This window comes from Neopelma chrysocephalum, unplaced genomic scaffold, assembly GCF_003984885.1.
Source record: "Neopelma chrysocephalum unplaced genomic scaffold, ASM398488v2 Primary Assembly neopelma1_62, whole genome shotgun sequence".
In the NCBI taxonomy this organism is placed as follows: Eukaryota; Metazoa; Chordata; class Aves; order Passeriformes; family Pipridae; genus Neopelma; species Neopelma chrysocephalum.
Genome location: NW_020897719.1, coordinates 9780857 through 9803725, shown reverse-complemented (window position 1 = coordinate 9803725; position 22869 = coordinate 9780857). Strand labels below are relative to the sequence as shown.

At 41.0% G+C, this 22869-nt stretch overlaps 1 protein-coding gene across 1 annotated transcript in view; it reads left to right on the top strand.

The window, feature by feature from the left end:
- The first annotated feature begins 207 nt into the window (after positions 1 to 207).
- LOC113966955 (ankyrin repeat domain-containing protein 26-like) overlaps positions 208 to 22869 on the top strand; it is a 54574-nt gene continuing 31912 nt past the window's right edge. Inside the window, 18 exon segments of the mRNA XM_027682138.1 lie at positions 208 to 524; positions 3588 to 3702; positions 3945 to 4118; positions 4219 to 4325; positions 4838 to 4975; positions 5987 to 6132; positions 9170 to 9220; positions 11946 to 11979; positions 12059 to 12131; positions 13373 to 13433; positions 13772 to 14247; positions 14249 to 14797; positions 15319 to 15457; positions 18588 to 18649; positions 19777 to 19879; positions 21322 to 21350; positions 21451 to 21517; positions 21602 to 21646. Of these exon segments, the coding sequence (XP_027537939.1) occupies positions 322 to 524; positions 3588 to 3702; positions 3945 to 4118; positions 4219 to 4325; positions 4838 to 4975; positions 5987 to 6132; positions 9170 to 9220; positions 11946 to 11979; positions 12059 to 12131; positions 13373 to 13433; positions 13772 to 14247; positions 14249 to 14797; positions 15319 to 15457; positions 18588 to 18649; positions 19777 to 19879; positions 21322 to 21350; positions 21451 to 21517; positions 21602 to 21646 (2572 nt within the window). The 5' untranslated portion in view covers positions 208 to 321.

The window sequence follows — 22869 nt, the reverse complement described above, 5'->3', positions numbered from 1 at the left end:
CTAAAGACACCGGGACACGCATTTCACGGGATAACTACTCTGTCCGTTAATTCACCGCCTCCCGCGGCCGCGCCTGCGCGAGCCCTCCCGCCGCCACCGGACCGCGCCTGCGCCGGGCTCGCAGGGCGGGGGGGTCCGCGGGCAGCCAGAGCTGCCCTGGTCCCTGCTGCTGCCCCTCCCCTCCCGGCACGCCGGCCGTTCGCCCCGCAGCAACCGCACCGAGGCGAGGCCGCCGTCGGGAGTTCCCCTCCCTTCCCCTCCCCTGTCCCTGCTCGGGGCCCGACACAGCCCGCCGGGTGCTTCCCGCGTCCCTCTCGCGGGATGAAGAGGATCTTCGGGTTCGGAAGGAAGAGGAAAGGGCAGCCGCCTCCCGGCAGCGCCTCCCTGCCCTGCCCCGCCGGTGCCTACGAGCTCCGGCAGAAGGATCTGGGCAAGCTGCACCGTGCGGCCGCCAGCGGTGACCTGGCCCAGGTGCGGCAGGGACTGAGGAAATACAGCATCGACGGGCGGGACAAGGCGGAGCGGTAAGCGCGGGAGCCGCGGGGTTGGGCCGGGAGCCCCAGGTGCACCTACAGCAGCCCCCGGGAGCTCCCCGGCGCAGGGCCGGCAGCGCCGCTGGGAGGAACGGGAGGGCGGGCGCCGCAGCCGAGCGCAGCCCTCGCCTGGCTGTGGGAATCGGGCTTGTGTTGCCAGAAACCCCGTGAATTCGGCCAAGCATCCAACTGTCGCCTTACCCTTTTTGACCTGGTCTCCTCAGTGTCCTCATTCCCGGAGTCGTGTGCCCTTGCCTAGGGGCGTAGGAGTGGAAGTGAGCTGTCAGCCTGGTAAAGGCGGGTTGCAGGAAAAGCCTCACGCCCTGTGTCCAGCCACGCTTTGAAATCAAATTGCAAAGTCAAAGTGGGCACCTCTGAGGGCTCAGCGTGCAGGTTCAGTAGTTGAGGCGAGAAGGATACACTGCCTTCACTCAGAGGCACTTAAGTTCCTCGGAACTTAAGGATAAGTTAAGCACTACAGTTAGGAAGGACTTGTAATGCAGAATAAACATGATATTTATTGATGCTGCATGCACAGTTGCCTTCTGTGACTGTGATGTGGCAGCCAAAGCCAGTCTGATTTTAGATGGCAGTTTGCACTGAGTTGTTTGCACTGAGTTGTTTGCACTGAGGCTTTGGCTCAGCTAATCAGTATCTTGGATTGGAAGATCTGGTCAGTGACTTGCAGGAAAAGCTGCTTCTTCTGACAGGTGCTGTTGTGTGGGTTTTTCAGTCACGCACAGCAAGTATTTGGCAATTCTGTCTTCAGGAGAAGCCTTGGTCTGCAGCATGGTTCCTAGTGATCCAGCATAAGGGAATTGGCTGAAGTTTTGGAGTCTTGTATGTTACAACCCTTTAATACCTTTTCTAAAAAGGCTCAGAGTCAAAAGTTTTGTGATATTCTGAAGAGATGCTGGTTTTGGCAGAGTAGCTCAGCTTCTTAGGCTGTCTGTCCTGAAGGCTGTACTTGTGGTGGCCAGCTCGCTTATAGCCCTAAAAACACCTAGATTTGTAGAAGCAGGGAAGAGCATGGTAAATATCCACTTTGGTAATGTGGATTATGTGCCTGAGTGTTGGCAATTAGTATTTGTTTATGCAGTTAGAGATGGGAGATGCAGTTTAAGGCGAATTGAGTGCATTTTGTGACTCCATTTGCCTGAGTCAGGATGCCCAATGGCATTTATGGAAATAGTCATCGGGTCTTAGCAGGTCCTAATATGAAATTTGGTTACTTTGTGTGTAAGTTCATTCTCTAGACAGCTTTGTTTCTTCTAGAAAGGTTTCCTTCTGTGTGTCAAGCTATTATCAGTGTTATAACTGGGGAAATAAAGTAGCACGCTGTAAAAAACCAAAACAAAACCCCAAACAAATTTTACAAGAGGCAAGGCAGTGGACGTACTGTAAAGCACTGCAATGATTTTGACATGACAATGCTCAGTGCTGAAAAGCTTGCCTGAGAGGAATTCAGTGGACAGAATATGCCTGTTTACTGGAGCCCCTGTACACTTTACCAGCTATGAGGGTTACAGGCCCACCTACTCTTAGTGTTTGTGGGTGTGATGTGTGGTGTGAACGATTGTGAGATGCAATTGTGTTTCAGAGCTTCATCATGTCCTCCATGGACTGAAAGGCATGATTGGAAATAGAAGTGAAGAATAGGAAACCTATGAAGCAATGACTGAAATGCTGAAATGTGCATTGTTCATATGAATATCTCAGTTCTGCTCCTCGGGATTTCCAAAAGCAAAATCCTCCATAAGGGACGTGGCAAGTCTCATGCCTACAGGCTCTTTCCATAAAGTGGGTCTTGTAGCCCGTAGGACCTCCAAAAAAATGTGTTTGGAACAGCATGAATTAGGAGCAGGCAGACTTTTCAGAGGTGGTCTAGCAAACCCTTCAGCCCTACTGAAAAAGATAGGCAAAACTCGGCACAGAGTTTGAAGCACTTCAGGCATGATGCTGGCGAGTCATGAATCCTGGGTCAAACTAATCTCTAAGAGAGATTTACTCTGTCAGCTGCCTGTCAAAGTGAACTCTAGAGCTTAGCATTGCATATCTTGTAGCTGCTGGATTGTTGGCTCGGGTGCCTTTGAAAGTGTGTGCCATCAATTTGCTATTCCCCTGTGGCCTCCTGGTTGAGTTGTTTTGTGGCTGCTCAGACATCAGTAGGTCTCTTCTACCCCATGGCTGATCAATGTATGATTGCAGCAGCAGGAGGAGCTGAGTCTGAGCAGGATCTCCAGGGGGGTGGCAGAACAGCTTTGGTGTTACTGAAGGTCTCTTGTGGAGACAGGCAACTGTGAACACTCTGATGTTCTCCCAGCCTATTCCCTGAAGTGGATCTTCTGTGGAGCTCAGCAGGACTTGCTCCAAGCAGAGCCATCTCTTTCCACTTGGCAGGCTTAGAGGCTTGGTTGGGAGGGCAGCAATGAGCCCACAGGTTTTCTGCAGACTTTCCTGTTTTCAGAGCTGTTAGGCACTTTAGGTTTATCCTGTTTCCTAGTGCTTGGTAGTAGCAGCTTTTAGATGATTGTGGACTCCTTCACTAGAAGTTCTGTTTAGCTTTCAAGTAATCTCAGTCAGCCATTTCTTCAGAGATGTAAGGATCCTCCATACTTGCATGGGAATTTTTAAAAAATTGGTGGTAGTTGCTCTTAGGAGCTCTTCCTTGATGCTTCAGTTTCTTCCGTCTGTAATAAGATATCACAAGTCTTGCGCGTTTTTCTTGTCCTCGTGCTCTTTGCTATGGAGGGGGCCCATCAGCTGCCCTCTAACGAGGAGCATCTGCCTTACAAATTGCTGAGTTTGTGTCACCTGCTATTTAATCAGTGTACCTCTCCCTCTGTGTTCCCACCCACCAGGGAGATGATGTCCCTCTGTCTCTCAGCAAGGTACTAAAACATTTGAAAGGTTAGTTGAGCTTCCATAAATATAGAGGACCTACCTACAGCAATGCGGTTCAAAATTAGTGCAGAGTGAAACTTGTGGTCATATCCATTTATCAAAGCCTGAAATTATGGCTGTCTGTGCTAATTTAATTTATTTAATTTTTAGGACGCCTCTGCATCTCGCTTGTGCAAGCGGCCATGTGGATGTAGTTACACATCTAGTAGAAAACCAGTGTAAGCTAAATCTTTTTGACAATGATAACAAATCGCCACTGATGAAGGTATGTGGACTGTATTATGTTCTTGTAAGTGAGGCTTATTGATTATGCCCTAAATTATGTATTTTGCAGGATTCTTTATTTAGACCTGTGTAGAAAAATGCATATTGTGATTGGTGTGGAAGGGCATATGTTAGCTAATCTTTGAAGGTGCTCTTATTTCCCAGTATTGGGAAGCTGGGGGAATTGTAACAGAGTGAAAGGTAAATGTTGGAAGTTTTTCCTTTTTTGTGCTTTGTTCCCAGGCAGTACAGTGCCAGCAAGAAAAATGTGTGGCTATTCTACTAGAGCATGGTGCTGACCCAAATCTGGCAGATGCTGACGGCAACACTGCCCTTCACCTGGCTGTCCTATCTCCTAATACCATTGTAGCAGGGCTGTTACTTGAGCATAATGCCAATATTAATGCTCAAAATAAGGTAAGGTTTTTTTATTTGTTGAGGAAGTTCTTTCAAAAAGTTGCATTCGTGTTTTTCTTGAAGATTTTTTTTACTTTTATTTTTAACTTCCTCCTTTTAGGAGGGATATACCCCACTTATTCTTGCTGTCTCCGAACATCATGAAGAGATAATGGAGTTTCTTCTTAAAAAAGGAGCTAATGTGCATGCTCGAGATCGGTGTGAAAGGTGAGGGGTTTTCAAAACTCTACATGGGTCTCTTTAGTATTCTTTAGGTTGGATGGATGAGAGGCATAGGAATGAGCTCTGAAAAAAACCCAGGTAGCCCCAGAGAAGCTTTTATTTCTGTGTGACTTGTGGAAGTGGGTCATACCTCAGTGGCTTGCTGTCATTCCTCGGTGGATGTTTTCTGCAAGATGGTGTTGTCTGTGATGGCCTTTCTGGCAGGAAACCTGCCATTAGCTAAGCAGCATTGTCTCAATTTGAAAAACCATCTCCTGCATAGCAGCAGAGTTTGTATGTAATTGTTGTCTATGTGGAAGCTTTGTTTGAAGATCAAACATTTGTTTTGACTTCTTCTTCCATTTTATTGTTTCTCATAATACTGAATGAAAAATGCTTTATCTTTTATTAATTTTAAAGTAATGGGGAGAATACTTTTTTGAGGGCAAACAGGAATAAAAATAATTACATTTTCTGTGTGAAATGATCTACTCCATATCATATTTTTGATGTTTCAGAACCCCACTTATGACTGCTGCTTCTGGGGGAGAGGTTAATTTGATAAAAGTTCTTCTTCAGTATGGTGCTGATGTTTCCCACAAAGACACTAATGGATGGACAGCTGAGGATTATGCTGTTATTCATGGATATTCTAGGTAAATTTTAAAGTTTATTACTAGAGTAAATTGTCAGTTATCAGTGTGGCTTTTGATCATTTTTGATAAGAGCACCAAGGTTTAATGGTGTATTGAGACCTGTGTTGATGGTGTGATGTTCAGTGTTGTCTTCAGTGTTCAGTGATGTCTTCATAGAATCATTTAGGTTGGAAAAGGCCTCTAAGATGATAATCAAGTGAAGACATCAACCTAACACTGCCAAGCCCATCATTAAATCATGTCCCTAAGTACCACATCTACAACATCTTTTAAATACCTGCGAGGCTGGTGACTCAACAGCTTCCCTGGGCAGTCTGTTCCAATGCCTGACAACCCTTTCATTGAAGTAGTTTTTCCTAATACCCAATCTAAACCTCCCTTGGCCCAACTTGAGGTCATTTCCTCATTGTCTTCTGGTATGTATCATTCAAGTGTCTCATGTTAGTTTGGAAGTTGAGGAAAATTTCTACACAGAGTTCTCTGTTTAGTTTCAAGTTTTGTTGCTAAGCCCACATCTGTCCAATGTATCCTACAGTTATCCAGAGGTGAAACTTGGCAGACTGAAACACATGTAAGCCCTCTCCCCCTCCCAACACTGTTGTCCTTACTGGCTTCCACTACAACAACCGAGAACTACCAACCTGTTGTTTCAGAGGAGATATGATATCCCTTTTGTTAAAATCTTGAACAGTTTTACTCCTCTTATGCATAGCTTTGTACCTGTGGTTGTTTCTTCCCTAGAGTGGTTAAGAGTGCTTAAAAGCTAAGCTGAAATAAGTGTACCAAGGAGTTAATAACTTTGTAGGTTTGAATATGCATCTTTAGACTGAACGTGACTGTAGTGAGTATTGATGTATGTTACAGTCATGCAGTAAGTGCATATGAGTATATGAATCTATATGGCTATGAATATGTGTGGGATGGATAATAAGTGGCTGTAAACTGTTAAATGGTATATGCAAGTATATGGTTATTTTTTATCAAATATATTTCTTCTCTTTCTGTATGCAGTCTTAGTAAGCAACTGGGAGAATACGCAGACTGGGAAAACACAGAAGTTTCTGCAGGCGGTGCACAGGGCATCACAGTACTTGGCACTCCGCAGCGGGCAGGAGCTGCTGCCTTTACGTTGGGCGCACCTGCTGTGGACAGAGGAGGTAGGATCCTTAACTGTGGAGTAGCTCAAGAGGAAAATCACTAAGGTCTTTTCTGTAGGGGATTTGTATTGTTAATGCTTACTGTGTTCACCACTGATTTTAGTCTCAGCATCAGGTGGAGCAGCACAAGTTTTGTGAATGTGCTTATTTGTTGCTAGTTGGAGGTGCTTCTTCAGGCTGCGAAAGCATTTGATTTGTGTGCTACGTGTCCGATTCTTAAGGTTGTTGCCTTCTGTCTGAGCGATTGCCCATCTATATGTTTTCATTGAGAGAGGGGGAGAAGGGCAACAGGAAAGAAAATAGGCAGAAGTGTTTTTCTTTTTCAGGTATGTACAGTTTAGCCATAGATGGCCATTCAGATTGTGAAAATCCAATTACAAAAGCGGTAGGTTCATCCCTAATAGTTGTTCCTCTCTCTGTAGTTGGGAAGCAACAGAGGAATTAGGGGAAAGATACATGTCTTGTATCTTTCATGGAGTTTATGTGTCTTTGTTTTAATATTAGTAGTTTCATCTGCACTAAGGTCCTTTTAGCAAGTCACCCTGTTTCTCAGCATTACTTACAATTGTTTCTGTGTAGGTGCTGTAGAGACATATTTAGGAAAAATTATATTGTAAAAGTAAATTTCTTAGCAGTAGCATTGCAGAGTCTGTGTATGCTATATTGTCTTGGACATAGTTTTGATTTACAATAAAAATAAAGCTTTTCTTTCAGTAATTTTATGAAATACTTTTTTAAAAAAACTTACTTATGATTCAGAAAAACAATTAAATTGTCTTGTGATCAAAAAATCATTCAGTTGTTTAGTGAGTTTTAAAAATCTAGCCTACGTTTATGAGCTCACAGAGCCCTAGGGGAATCTTAGAAAATTAATATCATACTACAAATGAAATAGTTTGTCTTGTACCTTACATCTCAGGCCTTACAAGTGAGAGGTTTTATTCTTTCTGAGTTTTTAAGGATGTTATATTGGAACTATGTGGCAAATGGGCAGAAGACAGTGTTCAAACACTGTTCATTACTCCTTTAAATACAGTTTGTAACTCCTTTTTTTAAATATGTCAAGAAATACAAGCAAAATATGGGATATTTTTCCTCGCTGACTTTTCCCAGATACAGGATTTTAATTTAGAGTCAAACTTTGTTGCTTTGACTTAGGAACAGTTGCTTTGATCTAGTTGGAGATTTGTGAAGTTTCTTGGTAGATTGCAGGAAATAATTTTTCTTTTTGAAAGGTCTTGGTACAGGTAGTAGTGTCTCTGAGAGATTAGTAGCATATAGGGAACATTTATTGGCATTAATTTTGCAGTCTCTGGCTTGTACATGCAGAGCACAGGTAGATCCTGCATCAGGAGAGTCCCTTTGATATGCTGCAGTAACAGATTTAGAAGTCTCTGTTAGAGGAAAAGCTGGAATGATCTTGAGAGTACAGAGAAACCCATTTTGGAATTACTTTCTCTTCTTTTGCTCTTCTCTACTATTTTTCTGGGATCATTTTTCAAAATACTCCCCTCTAATGTGCAAGTCAGCATATTTAAGAAGTTAGCTTTTGCTTATTTGAATATTTACCCTCTTTTTGTCAGAATGTGCACTTTTTTATTAATCACGGACAGATTTGCAAATATCTCCAAATGAATGGCCCAGCCCTAGCATATGGAGTGACAGACTTTTAGATTTGAAGTTGGAATTTCTTTGGCAAAAACTAATAATTGTCCAATTTTTCTAGAGGCAAGCAGTCAGATTTTTTTTTTTAGCTACTACATGGTATATTAGCATGTTGTTCCTTTTCCGTTTCCCTGAGTCCCTACAGAAACTGTTGGGTTTTCAGCAGAGAACTCTTAGAAAAGAAGTGCCTCAGTGTGATTTGTATCTCCCAAAGTCAGTAAAAGTTGTCCTGTATCATCTCTTAAGAAAACTGAGAAATGGAGAAGGGATGAGAAACCATGTTAAGGTAATTTCTTAACTCTTTAAATGTATCTTTTTGATAAGAGTCCTTTTGCTACATTCATTCCGTGTGGTAAAATCAGTATAGGCAGGACTCTGCTCTCAACATTGTGAAGAAATTTGGTGTCAGGTAGCTGCAATAACTGAACTACACCATTCGTTGCCTTAAAATACAAAATTTTACTAAACAGGATGGGTAGAACAGTTGCACAGTGATTTATATTCTGAGCTTCTGTTCCACAGCACACAGATGTGCACACATACAGGCACACATGCATGATACTCACACTAGTCAATTCACCCATTTTGGTCCTGGGGGAACACTGTGACTTCTTGTCAGGTCTGTGTTCTGGTTGGTGACATAGGCTCTCTGTGTGAATGGTTCAGCATGGTCAGATCAATGTAAGCAGGACTCCTATCTTCAGAGGTTGAGGGGTGTGTGTTTGCATCAGACATCAACACAACTTTTCAGGTGAGCTGGATTAAGGCAAGAAGTTACTGGGTTCCTTTTTTAGCAAGGGATAACAAACATGCTAAAACTGTAACTTGAGTGAGTGTAAATGACATAATGGCTCAGAGCTGCATGGTGGTGTGAGTACTAGGAGCCAAGATTTCCTTCAAATTTCTGGATAGTCTACAGCCAAAGTTTAGTTGTTGGCACATAGAGATTTTTGGGATGCTTTGAGTAAGGACTTTTGTGTGCTGCATGTATAAAGCACTCTAGAATTGCGTTGGCAGCCAGTGTTAGACAAGGAATAGTCAAACTGAGGGAAATACTAAAGTTGTCAGAAGAGTAAATTTCTCACAGTTTGTTTCAGTATTTCAAAATATTGAAATATGGATGTCTTACATGGAGCAAGTAAATGAAGTTACTGTTTGACCCTGTACCTTAAGAGTAGAGTTCTATAGATTGTGATTTCTTTTGTTTCCAGGACTTAAAACTGTAGAGTAGGCTGGTAGTCACAGTATATTCTCCCATTGCTGTAGCTGCTTTGATATACTGCTTATGTTTTCCAAGTTTCTGGGAATTTCAGTTTGTTCTGATGTCATTATTTCGTCTGTCCTTTCCATGCCTTTTCCTAAATGGATATAGGAATTCAACAATCTCCTAACCAGACATCAAGAACAGGAAAATCAAGGAAAGGTATTTTATACAGTAGCATTTCAAATATGAAATGTGTTGTACTATATCCAAATACTAACACATCTATGATATTTATTATCCTGGAGGTCCCTATGTTGATGGTATTGGTTTTATAAATTGTATTTGAGAGCAGCCTTTGAGTGTTTTTTGTTTGTTTGCATGTTTTGCATTGGTTCTTTATTATTGAATTTAACATTTGCTTTGTGTCATTAGTGGTAATAAACAATTTTATTTTTACATATGTTCTTCTGTTAGTCTGAAAGGGACTTCAAATCAAGTAGAAACAGTCTCCCCAGAGACTGCTTTTCTAGATCCCATTTCTACAGTAGTCAGAGTTCATCTGAAAGCTAGCTCATGAACTTTGCCTCTCTTGCCTTGTAAAGGACAATGTGACCTGGTCGTGATCATTGGTTCAAGTTATTATTCATTGAAAGCAAAAGTTCAGAAAACTGACTCAGCCATTTTGATGAATTATAACTGTACTAATTGAAAATATAACTGAAGTCACCTATCAAGAGTGATAACTGAGTGCTCCACACTGTCTGCCCAGCTCTAAAAGGCAGATTTTTATTCAGCTTGGGATATTAGCAGGTAGATTAAACTGCTGGTACTGATTAAGATAACAGAAAACTGTTACAACTAATTAATATTTTTTAAATATTGCAATAGGAAACATTAAAAATTAGAGACTGTGTTGGTATTTTAACTGTTAGCTTGTCCTTGCACTGAAGATTTCAGCTTCTAGGGTTTATCTACATGATATATACACTGTATTTTGTTGTCCAAAAGCCCAGTGCAGGTCAGGAGATGTACTTGTCAAAATTCCCACATAAGCCCTGTCTTTAGAACAGACAAAATTTGCGTACTCATTTGTGGTTTACTGCTAGTAGAGGAGATGTCTTCAGGCATGATATGCCTTTGTTTTCTTTTCCCTTGCACGATTCTGCACAAGACCGTAGTTTGGTTGTCATCGTACAACTCTTTGGAAGGTCACCAGTCTCTTATTTATAAGCGACTTCATTTTGTTATGATATTTAACAAGAATTAGTTATCAAGAACTTGAGGAAATAGCTGAAATAGCTACTATGTGAAGGTTGTTTCTGTTTTTCCCTTCTGTTTTGGGAATTGCAGAGCCCTTTTATTTCATCTTAGCTGTTGACAGTTGAGAGGTTTTAGCATTCTTCAATCTGGATTCCTGGAGTTCAGGTTTCTTTAGTACATCAGTGATGTGCTAGAGTGCACTCTCATCAAGATTGCAAATAGCCCTAAATTGGGAGGATCAGCAGATACACTTCAGGGCAGTGCTGCCATTCAGAGGCACTGTACCCTGACAGCGTGTGGAAATGAACTGTCAGGCCAGTCTTATAAAATTCAGCAAGGGCAACTGCAAAGTCTGCACATGGAAAGGAAACCCAATCGCTACAAAACATGCTGGGACTGCCTGGCTGGAGAGCTGCTTTGCTGAGAAAGTCCAGAGGGTCTTGGCAGAGTGTGAGCTGAGAATGAGCCAGCAGAGTGCCCTGTGTCCTGGGCTGTATTAAGAGCAGCATAACCAAGAGATTGAGGAAAGTGATTATCCACTCCTGCTTGGCACTTGCTGGATTGTGTCCAGCACCCTGGGTATAATTTGAGCCTCCAATGCAAGAGAGATTGATTGGTCTTTCAACAGTGAGCAAGTTCAGTGGAAGGCCATCACATTCATCAGGGGCAGGAGTACTTGCCCTTTGAAGACAGGCTGAGGAAACCAGGCTTTTTCAGCCTAGGGAAGACGTGACTGATGGGGACCTAGCAGCAGCTTCTAGTACATATGAGAAGAAGCCAGGTGCTTCCCAGTGACAGGAGAAGAGATGCAAGAGGCATAAATAGAAATGAGTTTCTAATTGGATGTGGGAACAGTAAAGACAGTAAAACAGAGACATTGTAGAGTCTCCCTCCTTGGAGGTGTTTGAGACCAGACTGGATAAAGCCCTAAACAACCTTCCCTGACCTCATAGCTGAGCCTGTTTTGAGAAGGCGGTTGGCTAAGAGACTTCCTCCCTGGCCTGATTTATCCTATGATCCTATGTGCAAGTAGCTTGGAGCATAGTATAGAATGCCCTGGTTTTGCCCCTTTTATCTGCTGAGCACCCTTTTTGGTGCAGTGTAGAGAACTGCTGGTGATTCTTCTACTTGAGAATAAGCTTTATGCTTTTTAATTTTCTTTACTTTTTCAGAATAATCTGTAACTGGGTAAAGCAGCAGATAGCATAGTATATAGCATAATGTTATGCATAATGCTGCTTCAATTAGTAAAATCTCTGCATGTGATGTGTACTCATGTGTAATATGAATACTTTGGAGGTTCTTTTATTTAATGTCTTGCTAAACCACCACCATTTTGTTCAGTGTTAACGAACATAGCATATTTCTGCTATGCTTTTTCTTTTTTTTTTTTTGAAGTTTAGACATGTTTCTTAAACTTTTAGGTATAAGTGTCCAAAGGGCATATATCCCTCCCCTCCCCTCTCCTCCCCTCTTCTTTCTTTTCTTTTTAATTCAGTGTCATTTGAAAAAGCAGTTTTGTTTTGGAAATGCATTCATTCATGCCACCTTGTATTGAGTTGACTACCTGAAGCATCATTCTATTATGACCTGTAGAGTTGTCCATGTTAAATGTTTATATGTACTAGTTAATTTTTAATGTGCCCAATCTAATTTCAACTAATGCCAATTAATGTTTGAACAGCAACAGATGACTTTTCCCAAGGAGACTCAATAAGGTGAGACTTTAAAAGTACCTAACAGTTACCTGAGGAATTATTTGAGAGACATAGTACTCATTTTGCTTTGCTTTTCAAGAAGCTCTGAGAAAGAGGGAAGCGATGACAGTTGGCATACCTCTGAGGAAGAGGAACTCGATTTTACCCCCAAGGTATGGTGCATTTACAGGAAAAATGTCCTGAAAAAATAAGGGATTTGAAGGCAAGTTTTCTTTGGGATTGAAAGATGCTGCTGTTCTAGCCAATATTGTTTTCTCTTTAGAAACAATCTCTGTCCTGCCAGCCTTTCTTCTGCTATGAGTTTTTCCTAAAAGACCCGTAGCTGGGGCAGAGCATGCAGTATATTTGTAGTTTGGAGCAAAAGAGCAGTAGGTGACAAGATAAACAGCCATGTAGTTTTATTTGTTCTTGTTCATTTGAGTCAGATTTGCAGACCCTAAAAGTTTTTAAGTTACTATTATAACCTAATCTGTTCTTCTCCATAACCTATTCTGTTCTTCTCCAAACACTGTTATTGTTTTGTGTAAATTTGGTGATAGATTCCTAACTGATAAACGACATTTACTTATCAAGATCTACATAAATCCTTCTTCACCTAGTTCTCCTTTCCTCCTCAGCAGGTTCCTCAAGAGTGCTTAATGAATGGATGGCTCATATGGGTCATCTTTTTTCTTTTATAAGATGACATTCTGTGCTTGCATGTGATCTCATGCTGCGTGTTCTACCTCTGTGTCTGAACGCTCGGGTAGTATTCTTTTTGTCAGTTACAAGCTCTCACACCTACTGATTTTACTAATGATCTGGAGAATTATCAACTTCTGAGTGGTGTCTGGAGCATCTGTTCTGTTGTGCTGGAATTCTGCAGTGATGAGGAACTGGAGCATGATAGTTCAACCCACTCTGTAATGCTGGAGGTGCAAGCATGTTTAGTTTTAACATGATTTCATTTTCTTGCACTGATTTAAATAGAAATTATGCATTTTCTGCCATGATTTGGAAATTTAGGGGTATTTTGCTAAGTGTACTTGCATTAAGTCTAAGGATCTTAACAGTTACTTGAGTAGTGCACATTTGTAAGTAAGCGTGCTGGAACTGCTATCTTGAATATAGCTGAATTTTACTTAAGTATTATAAATACCAGAAACAGATTTTTAGAACTGATATGCATGCAAACATAATTTTGGAAGCAGTTTGCAGAAGGATGCTAGTTTGCTCGGTGTGAAATACTCCCTGAATTGCATACATGAGGAGTTTTTTTGTAGTTACAAATATAGGGTGAAGCCACCACTATCATAAGGACAGTCTGATTATATTTACTGTTCAAGATTTGATATGAACAAAGGATTTCTTGTTGTTGTTGTTAAAAAATTTTTAAATAAATCTTTGTTTACAGAAGCTGCAGAAGCCAAACTTGACACTGCTAATGAATGCTTCACAGCAGTTCAGGAAAAACAGTAAGCTATTTGGAAAAGGTTGCATGATATACCAATATATATAAGTAGACTTCCTAAGTAGGTTTTTGGGTTTGTTTTTTTAATTTTTGCTATAGTAAATGAGAAAAGTAGCATTTTGAAAACATAGCATTTAATAATTCAGGATAAAATAAGTCATTAAAATGAAGATATTAATCTTCTCTTAAGCCTTTTTTCCTCATAAATTCCATCCTCCATCCTACCTGTCTCTGTTTCCAGACATTCCTAGATGGCTCCTCTCCTGTGCATTAATCTGATAACATTGCTGTTTACTTAACTCCTTCTATTCACACGCATTTTCCCTTTTCTTATGCTTTAAGATGATGATGGTGGTTCTAGAATTGAAAGTCCTAAGTCACCAAAGAAAAGTCTCAAACAGCGAATCCCATCAGATGCAAACCTGAACAAAGGAGACAGTGAAGAATTGTTTAATCAAGATGTCTCAGCTGCAAGCAACCTGGAGGAAGAAGAATTGGAGGAAGAGGAAGAAGAGGAGGAGGAGGAGGAAAATGATGATGAAAATCACGATGGAGATGGTGATGAAGATTATGAGGAGGAAGAGGAGGAGGATGATGAAGATTTTACTGAAGATGGAGAGGAGGAGGAAGAGCTGGAAGATGAAGAAGCTCAGTCTAGTGAAATACTGGAAGAGGAGCAGGGGAAAAAAACGGAACCTAAAGGGGAAATTAATGGGAAGTTAGAGTATATTAGGAAAGCTAAGTATGAAGAGGAAGCTCAGTGTGGAACCGGTGCTGTCTGCATTGATGAAAAAATAAGTAAAGAACATGATGAAAAGGGGGGAGGAATCTGTTGATACTCCTGTGTCTTTCATAGCTGGGTTTTATGAAAGGTTGCAAGAAAATAAAACATCAGTGTCTCCAAAGATCATGAATAATGAAGTGTCTTGCAGGTCAGTACCGAAACAAGCTGTCTTTCAAAATCTAAATAATTTGCAAGATACACAAGAAAGTTGGAACAGGAAAAGCATGATTCAGGAGAAGTTTCACAGAAATGCTGACTTCTGTTTTGCAGACTCTGAAATGACAGACGGGAAAAAAGAGATAGCTCCCCCTCTCTCAAATAGTTGTGGTCTTAAGGAGAAAAAGTCAAGCTTCAGTGATGACTTTGAAAGTGGTAATAATTCTTGGTCAGCAGCAAAAAATCCAGGACTTGAAAGTGAAAGACCAAGCTCTGCCATTCTTGAACGTGTGAGTGATGAAGATACTGAAGAAGAGCAATATGAAGGAGTAGGTGATAAAATCTGTGAACCACTGAAACAAGAAAGTGAAAACTTGCACTTAAATAGACATGAAGAAAATTTGAGAGCATTTCATTCGAGCAGCAAAGTAAGTATATAGGGATGATTCAATCACAAGGATATTTCCTAAGGGTAATTTGGTAAGAAACAAATGGTAAACTGGATTTCTGTTAATATGTATTCTTCACATATATGCATCTTTTGATCATCTATTTTTAACGTTAGATAATGTCTTACTCCTAGCCAAAATGGTTTCTTTATTATAAGAATATGGTTTTGCAGGAAAAAGAATAGGCAGTAGACTCTGGAATCAGTTAGAATGTTCTCAGTTCTATGTACAGTTCTTATCTGTGAAGATTTACTGCTGTTTAGGAAAATGCATGGTGCGATGGCTGAAAGTGAGGAAACAAAAAGAAATTTGCATAAGATTGAGAGCAGGAAGCTAGTGATTTTCCTTGGAGCAAAGTAGGGGAAGAAAAGGCATATGTTCCAGAATGATGTAACTTAATGAAGCTAGAGGTAGGCTGACCTGAGGAATTGCTGATGGAGGAACAGCAAAGACAATGCTTATTTCTGTTCTTTTCAGCTGCTTTAGTTGATCTCTTTTAGGAAGAATCACCTGAACAGGAAGAAGAAGTTGAGAAGCAGGAGAAGGAAGACACTGGCGAAAAGCTAGTTGCTGAGGATGTGAAAAATTCTGTTTGTAATGATATCTGTGAAGTCCACAATGCTTCAAAAGACAACTCGGGTGAGAGAAATGAGTTAGAACCTACTGATCCCAATTCTTCCTCTACAAATATTAATGCACAGAAAATTAACTAAAATTGTGATTGACTTCTGAGATAGCGAAATTTTCCCTTGCTTGTGAATCCCATTGGGTATTGGCAGAGAAGGAAAGCAGCTTTTGTTCTTTTTCGTTCATTCTTGAAGAACTGAAATTGTAGCACTGTATTCCAAGCAATGCTGTATGAAGTGTGAGGTAAACATATGCAGGTATTCTTCCCAAGAATGCCGAGGCAGTGGAAGGATTAAAAAAAAAGATTATTTCAGATGCAAGGACCACTTTTTTACGATGTTGCATGCATCAAGGCCTCCAGGGGCAAAGGGAATGCTCTGCCTCCTCCAATGCTTTTTGTATCTTCCCTCTCTTCTCCCCCACCCTCTCTGGCCCAAGGAAGCCTTGTACATATCTGCAAACGTGTTATCTCTTTGCATACCAGAGAGCAAGGCTGAGAACATCTCTTGCTATGCAGGGGAGGGAAAGCATTGAAACTGCCTTTGAGAAAGAGTTACCATTTAGGCAGAAAGCCTTCCTAGCGAAAGGAGTTCTAGCTTTCTGTTACAAATTGTTCGGAAATGTATCTATTTCTACAGAACCAAGTGCCATTCTTGATTTCTTGCTTTGTTCCTTCTGAAGTGATCTGAACAAAATGAGCAGGCGAAAAAGAGGAGGAGGACTAGAGTGTCTTGTGTGTGACCGTAGTATTCCCTTTTTTCTGGCCGGTGCTGTCAGATTGACAAGCTGGGATTGCTCTTGGCTGAAGCCTGGGAAAGATTGGAGTCAAGCTTGAGAGCACTTCTTCTGTTCCAGTGCCTCACCTTGTCCAGTTTTAAAAAGTAGAGGTTTCTCCAACACCACACTTGTCTATGCTTGAAAACATTACCAGCCTAGTCAGAGTTGAGCACTTTGGTACTTACCTGAGGTCTGAGTGCAGGAGGGGAAGGCATCATTTCCACTGTCCATCTCCAGAGAATAGCTTGGTGTGGTAGGTGTTACCAGAGCACGTGTAGCTGGTGATCAAGTGCTACATGGGGCCTGCCTGGCAGAACCTGCTGTATTCAACTGTTGTGTCTGTTGTGTCTCTACGTGCTCATCTGTCTGTATGCATTTTACCATAGGCATGCATTTTGGCATGGTGTGAGTAGTCAGAGTCCAGGCTGGAACCAGCAGTTGCTTCTTCTGGGGTGGGTGCCCTCACTGGTCTCCAGCTCCTTCCCCCTTCTTTTTGTGTATGTATCTACACAACTGAATCCTGAATCTGTTTTACCTAATGGAGTTGTGTAAAACGGAGAAATAAGATAGTATAATCTGGCCAAGAACCCACTGAGACTGAACATTACAATTGTCTTACTGGAGAAGAGGTTCGAATTTTAATCCTCTGAAATAGAAACGGCCTTTGTGTCTTTGGGTAAGTGAGCTGTGAGCCTCTACTGTGTTTTTAAAAGGCAGTGCTTAGGTGCCCAGCTTCTGGGAAGGTGCAGTGTAACAACTCTGTCAAAGAAGATCTTTCCTGGTAATTCTAAAAAAGAAACATTGTTTCTTGGTGTCTTTAGTGATGTTAGTGTGAGGATGCTTTGGATAGTGTTTCTATGGTACCCCCTGTACAGTGGAAAGTGATAGTAAATGCCAAATTCTGGAGCTGTAGGCTGCAGAGAGGTGACCTAAACTCTGTACACAACAGGACTGCAGCATACCGGAGTCTCTTTGTGAATGTTACTCAAACAAGTTGGATATTGGCTGTAGCTGTGTCAGCTGTTGTGCGTAGCCATCTTCTGCTGGAAAGGAAGGAAAAGGAACTGGCTATGTAAGGGGCATACCATGAAGTGTCTGTGTGTGAAGAAACTTTATCACGTGAAAAGGGAAGATTTCCTCGACCCTTAGTGTGAGGAGATTTCCTCAACCCTCAGTGTTTTGTTTGTCTGTCAGCGCCCCAGGAAAGCCGAGACCCTTGTGCCTGACCTTGTCCTGTTATGGAGACCCATCACTGAACAGTCCTGCTGGATCAGAGGGTAATTCGACTGCCCATTTCAGGGGGCTCAGCCAACAGCATAAGGGAAACCCCTCAGTGGGTCTTCCCAGTTTATTCAAGTGTCTTACCCACTGCCAGCAACTGCCAGCACCTGTGAAGGATTCACTCGAACAGTTTGCACAACACTCTTTATTAATACAAAACTGTGACAGGTTAAGGTTCAAGGATCGTTGGTGATAGTATCTGACTGCAGAGACGCTTTTAAAGCAATACACAGACAAGCTCTAATCCCAGTAAAAGTATTCAGTGTGTGTAGAGTGCAGTTCTTACCCAACAGACTCCCTACAGGTTCAGCCCATCAACTGATCCCATCAGTTACGGTGGAGTCTTCCCTACCTGTTCCTCCATTCTCAACTTACTTTTAAACTATTGCTTTATGTTTAGGTGAAACTTGAGTGACTTTAGTCCTAAATACCTTTGTTACTGATTGGTGTAAAATTCTCTCACTTCGCTTTTAAAGATACAGTCAAAAAAATATAGAGCATGTACCCATGGGGGAGTGGTCATACCTTGGAGGTGAATAACTTTGGGATGGAGGTGTGTGTTAATATTACAATTAGGCTTTAATAAACCAAGTTCATCCGAGGAGAGAGATTTTGCCACAGTTGTTGGCTCAGCAGCAGGACATCTTCTGTCTTTCTTGACAGGTGCTATGTGGGTTATCAGCTGCAAAGTGCCACTGAGTTTCCTTCCCTGCAGGGATTTCCACAGAGCCTGGCCATGGTGCCACCACTCCACTCCACCCTCCATTCCATCGCTCTTAGCAAGTGGTTACTGTTGTGTGGGGAATCATCATGGAACATGCCAACTGCATTCCATTGAGGGAATAGCAGCTGCATTTTACCCCATAATTTCCGTACCATTATAAATTCTGTGAGGATGTGAATATAACTTGTCAGTTTCCTCTAATTTTTACCACCAGCCATCTTCCCACACTCTTGAATGAAACTCACTTCTTAGTTTGTCCTCATCAATAGAACCTGCATCTTTTGGATGCAAGGCTTGACTGATGGGGAAAAAGAGTGAAATGTAAGCACCCAAGCATCTCACTTCTTGCTTGATTTGTAGGTGCCCTGCCAGCAGTGGGAGCAGAGCAAGAGGAAGATGCTGAATCTCCCTGGGATTCTGAGGTACTTTGTGTGAAGGACACGGGTGTTCCCACTGCAGGGGGTAGGAGTAAGATCCAGAAGCACTTGAGAGCTTGCTTTTGGCTTGGGCTCTACTGTTGATAAGATTTATTTCCTCTTTTCCTGCTTTTTCCATATGTTTGTAACTGAGGGACCCTTTAAATATTTCCATTCTAGGCCAGCTGTTCAGTTAGGATTGGGGTGAAGTTAGGTCAAGCCAACGGCTTGGGTCTCATAGCAACTGGCCTCTGAGTTCGGTTTCTAATATAATATTGAAGTAGTGAACTTCCTTGTTGCTTAAAACACTCTGACCTTTTTCCGGAGGCTGGCAGCATTGATGCTTTTTCACCATACATCTCTAGTCTTCTGACCTGATTGGCGGTTGCCTCTGTGGTCTACAACCTAGACAGTTACCTACCTCTGAACAAATCCTCTCTACCTCTTGTAGTGTACCCTGACCCTTTTTGAAAGTTATGTTCAGCAGAGACACCACACATGCTGGCTGTGTTTTCCTTTTTAGTTCTTTCTGTTCACGGTAATGAACAGCGTCTGTAGCTACCCCACTCTGGCTTTTCTTATGAGGAAAAATGAAGTCTTCCCATGCCTTTCTTAAAACTACAAGACTAAAATGTTATTATTTTTAAGGTAGCTGTAAGCTTTGCCTTGCTAGTCTTTGACCAGCCCAAATGACCCTTGTGACTGAGAATAGCACTGTGTTCACTCACTACTGCAGGATGCACGCCTAGGGAAGATCAGCACAAACGTGAATGTCAGGTACCACTTCAGTGGAAATATTGGTTCACTGCAGACCTGCAGCTATTGGTTCACAGTCTGCATCTTGAATTACCACATTAATTCTCTTCTGTGGCTGTCCAGTTTGTCAGTGTGACGGAATAGTTTAGATGAGTTGTAAAGTTTTTGCCTAAGATCTGGAAACAGACACAAATGCTGTGATTTTCCAGGATACTATGTCTTTATGCATCCTTTCCAAGGCTACGATAAAAGGTTTTTGTATCTCTAATATATTTGATGTCATGCTAGACAATTTGACTTAAGCAGGAACTTTTTGCATAGAAATGATTGAAAATGCATTTGTACCAGTTCTCATTCATGTGTTTTGGGTTATACAGGCAGATTCTCAAAGTCTGAGAAAAGTATCATCCAGTGTGTTGCTCCCAGCTGCAGAGAGACACGGAGTATGCTCCCTTATTGTTTCAGGGGAACACAACAATGGTAACTTCCTGGTGGCCTAGTGTTTGTCTGTAAGCTTTTATAGGCTGAAGTGAACTTCTATGACTGTCTGCCTTAGAAGTGCTGTCATGATGTGGGTGTGAGCTATACTTGTGGAATGCTTACTGTTAATTAATGCCTTATCACAGTGCTTGCTGACCAGTTTGCAGAGGAAGTTGTTTGCATTATTTGGACGTGTTTTTAGTTTTTTTGGTTCAAGTTCTTGTTGCGTAGTGATGAAAGGGTATGTGGTTTAGGATTGACCCTTTCTGAACATTTAACTTTCTCGGATGATAATGCAGTGGAAGACAGCTGTGATCTGCCTAAGCATTTTTTTTCCTCCTAGCTCAACTTTTGATAGCTTTTTATTGTGCTGTACGTAGGGGCTAAAATAGGATTAAAAGTTCAGGTTTTGTTGCTGAGGATTTCTGCCTGTAGTTTGTGACACTGTCTCCTGAGCATCTTGAGCAAAACGTTATGAACTCCCAGGAGCTTGAAATGTAGTTGTTAAGTATTTGTTGTGGAAGTCTGCTTTGCATGATTGTACTCATCAGTGTGAAAAGAGGGTAAAAGGTTATTATGGTAATCTTGCTAAGGTCTTTCCATCCTGCTAGATGACCAGGTTTAGTGAAATGAAATGCTGTTTTTTAATGTTAGTTTGGGTTTTTTTAAAATACAAAATTTTTACCATGGAGCCATGTTTAGTAACATTTCATACACTTATTTCATGAGAGGACTCAAAGATGTCTGTAAGATGACTAACATAGAGCATTTGAGAAATACAGATGGGGCAGTAGATTCTGTGGGTTTAGAAATGATTCAATGTTGGGCAAAATTAAAAAAAATAATATTTGGAACTGTGCTATAAATGTAGATTACAACTAAACAACATTTGTTTCTATTGTTCCCTTGCAAGCTAAACCACAACAATCTGATGAGGACTACCTTGCTCTTACCTTGTTACACATATATGAGGTTTCTGTGTCTGCACTCCTGCTTTCAATGGAAAGAAAAATACTCCTCAATATTAAGCACTTGTAGAATAATCACAGTCATAATGCTGTTTTATGATCATTCATTACAGCAGACCAGCTTTGGCTTTTGAAATAATCATTTTAGAAAACAGGATTCAGTTCCTCAAAAGGACTAAATATTTTGATCTTGTTCTGTTAACAAGCAGGACCTTATTGCTTCACATAAATTGACTTAGTTCTGTGTTAATTATTTTTTAAATCCAAGGTGCAAGATGGGAAATATGCATTGTTCTTTTCTTGTATACTAATGCAAGTGCTGCACGATGAGGTAAATTGAATGTTAGGTATTGTAATCTTTATGAAATAATGCTTGTGACTTATTTCTGCTTAGTTGTAGAAACCATTGATGTTGAATGGAGTAAAAGATATCCACAATTAAATAACGTTTTCCAAAACATTTTTCACCTCCAGGTTTTTTTGAGAAACCCAACAATTCACGGGTGAGTATTTTTTCATATCAGACTAACTACTTATTCTGCTCATTAAGTAGTACATAGTTACTTTGAATTTGGTGTTTTATCATTGAATTGTCTTTCATAGCTGAAGACTCCCAAATCTGCTTTGGAAATGAATGAAACCTCTCCTAAAAACAGACAGCAGAAATCAGGTAATGTTCTCTTCAAGTGGTTTTGGATGTAGCTTCATAATTTTTTAGGAGTATTTAGCAAGGCATCTGTTTTGTGTTTGGCAGATCTGTTGCAGGAATTTGGTTTAGAAGATGCCGAGGACATTGAAGGTATTGTAACAATCTGTTTGTAATTTTCTTTTATAAACAGACACGTTGTGCTTGCGAATTTTTTCCTAAAATTAAATCAATGTTTCTAGCAGGATGTTCTGGAAGCAGGTGGTCTACTGAAATATGCACCTGTATATGTGTTTGGTCCCTCCTGTAGTCTGCCATTCAACACAAAATACCCTTCTGTGATGTAGGCTTCCTCCGGCATACATGCTGTCATCTCCCCTTTTCAGGCAGTCCTGAAGTTTGCTTTCCTTCCAATTTACATACTATTTTTTAATATTACAAGCACTGAAGGCAGGTTGTAGCCAGGTGGGTGTTGGTCTCGTCTCCCAGGCAGCTAGCAATAGGACAAGTGGACGAAGTTTTAAGTTGTGCCAGGGGAGGTTTAGGTTAGACTTCAGGAAGAAGTTCTTTATAGAGAGAGTGATTGGGCATTGGAATGGGCTGTCCAGGGAAGTGGCGGAGTCACCGTCCCTGAAGAAGTTTAAGAAGAGATTGGATGTGGCACTTAATGCTGTGAGCTAGTTGACAACGTGGTCATAGGTTGGACTCGATGATCTCAGAGGTCTTTTCCAATCTGGCTGATTCTTGATTCTGTGATTCTGAAAGACTGCCTTTCCATAGCTCATTTCAGGTCAGCTATTTTTCCTGTGTGTCTTTAATCATTTGTCATGTTGGTTTTTACCCATGTGTTATCTTGAAGATCTGATATTGAAAAGTCCATGTGAAAATTTCTTTCAAATGTTTATATTTGAACTTGAATTTAAGCAATTTAAATTGCTTCAGCAAAGCATCACTATTCCTGAAGCACAAATATTTCTAACTCTAAAAGGGCTAAGTGTTATCATTCACAAGTTTATTTAATAAATATGGGAAATAGGTACAGTATCTTGCACAATTAAATGTTGAACGAGATGAAATTTCCCGTTCTATTTACTATGTTGCTGACTCATAGTAATAACTTCTTAAAATCTATTTTTAGGTCAAAATTAAGTAGTGGTATTCTCATGTTTTCAGTGCAGGAAGGTAGCTGCATTGCACTTTCATCTGGAAAAAGTCATTTTTTAAGACAATTTATGACGAGGGAAATGTCAGAAGACAGCAGAGAGGTAAAGGCTAATTGGAAAGAACACTACAAGTCATCTTTTAATGTCAGCTAGAGAACGGGCAGAGTAAAAGCTGGGGAATTTGCATCTTTTGTATGCACGGTGATTTGTGTT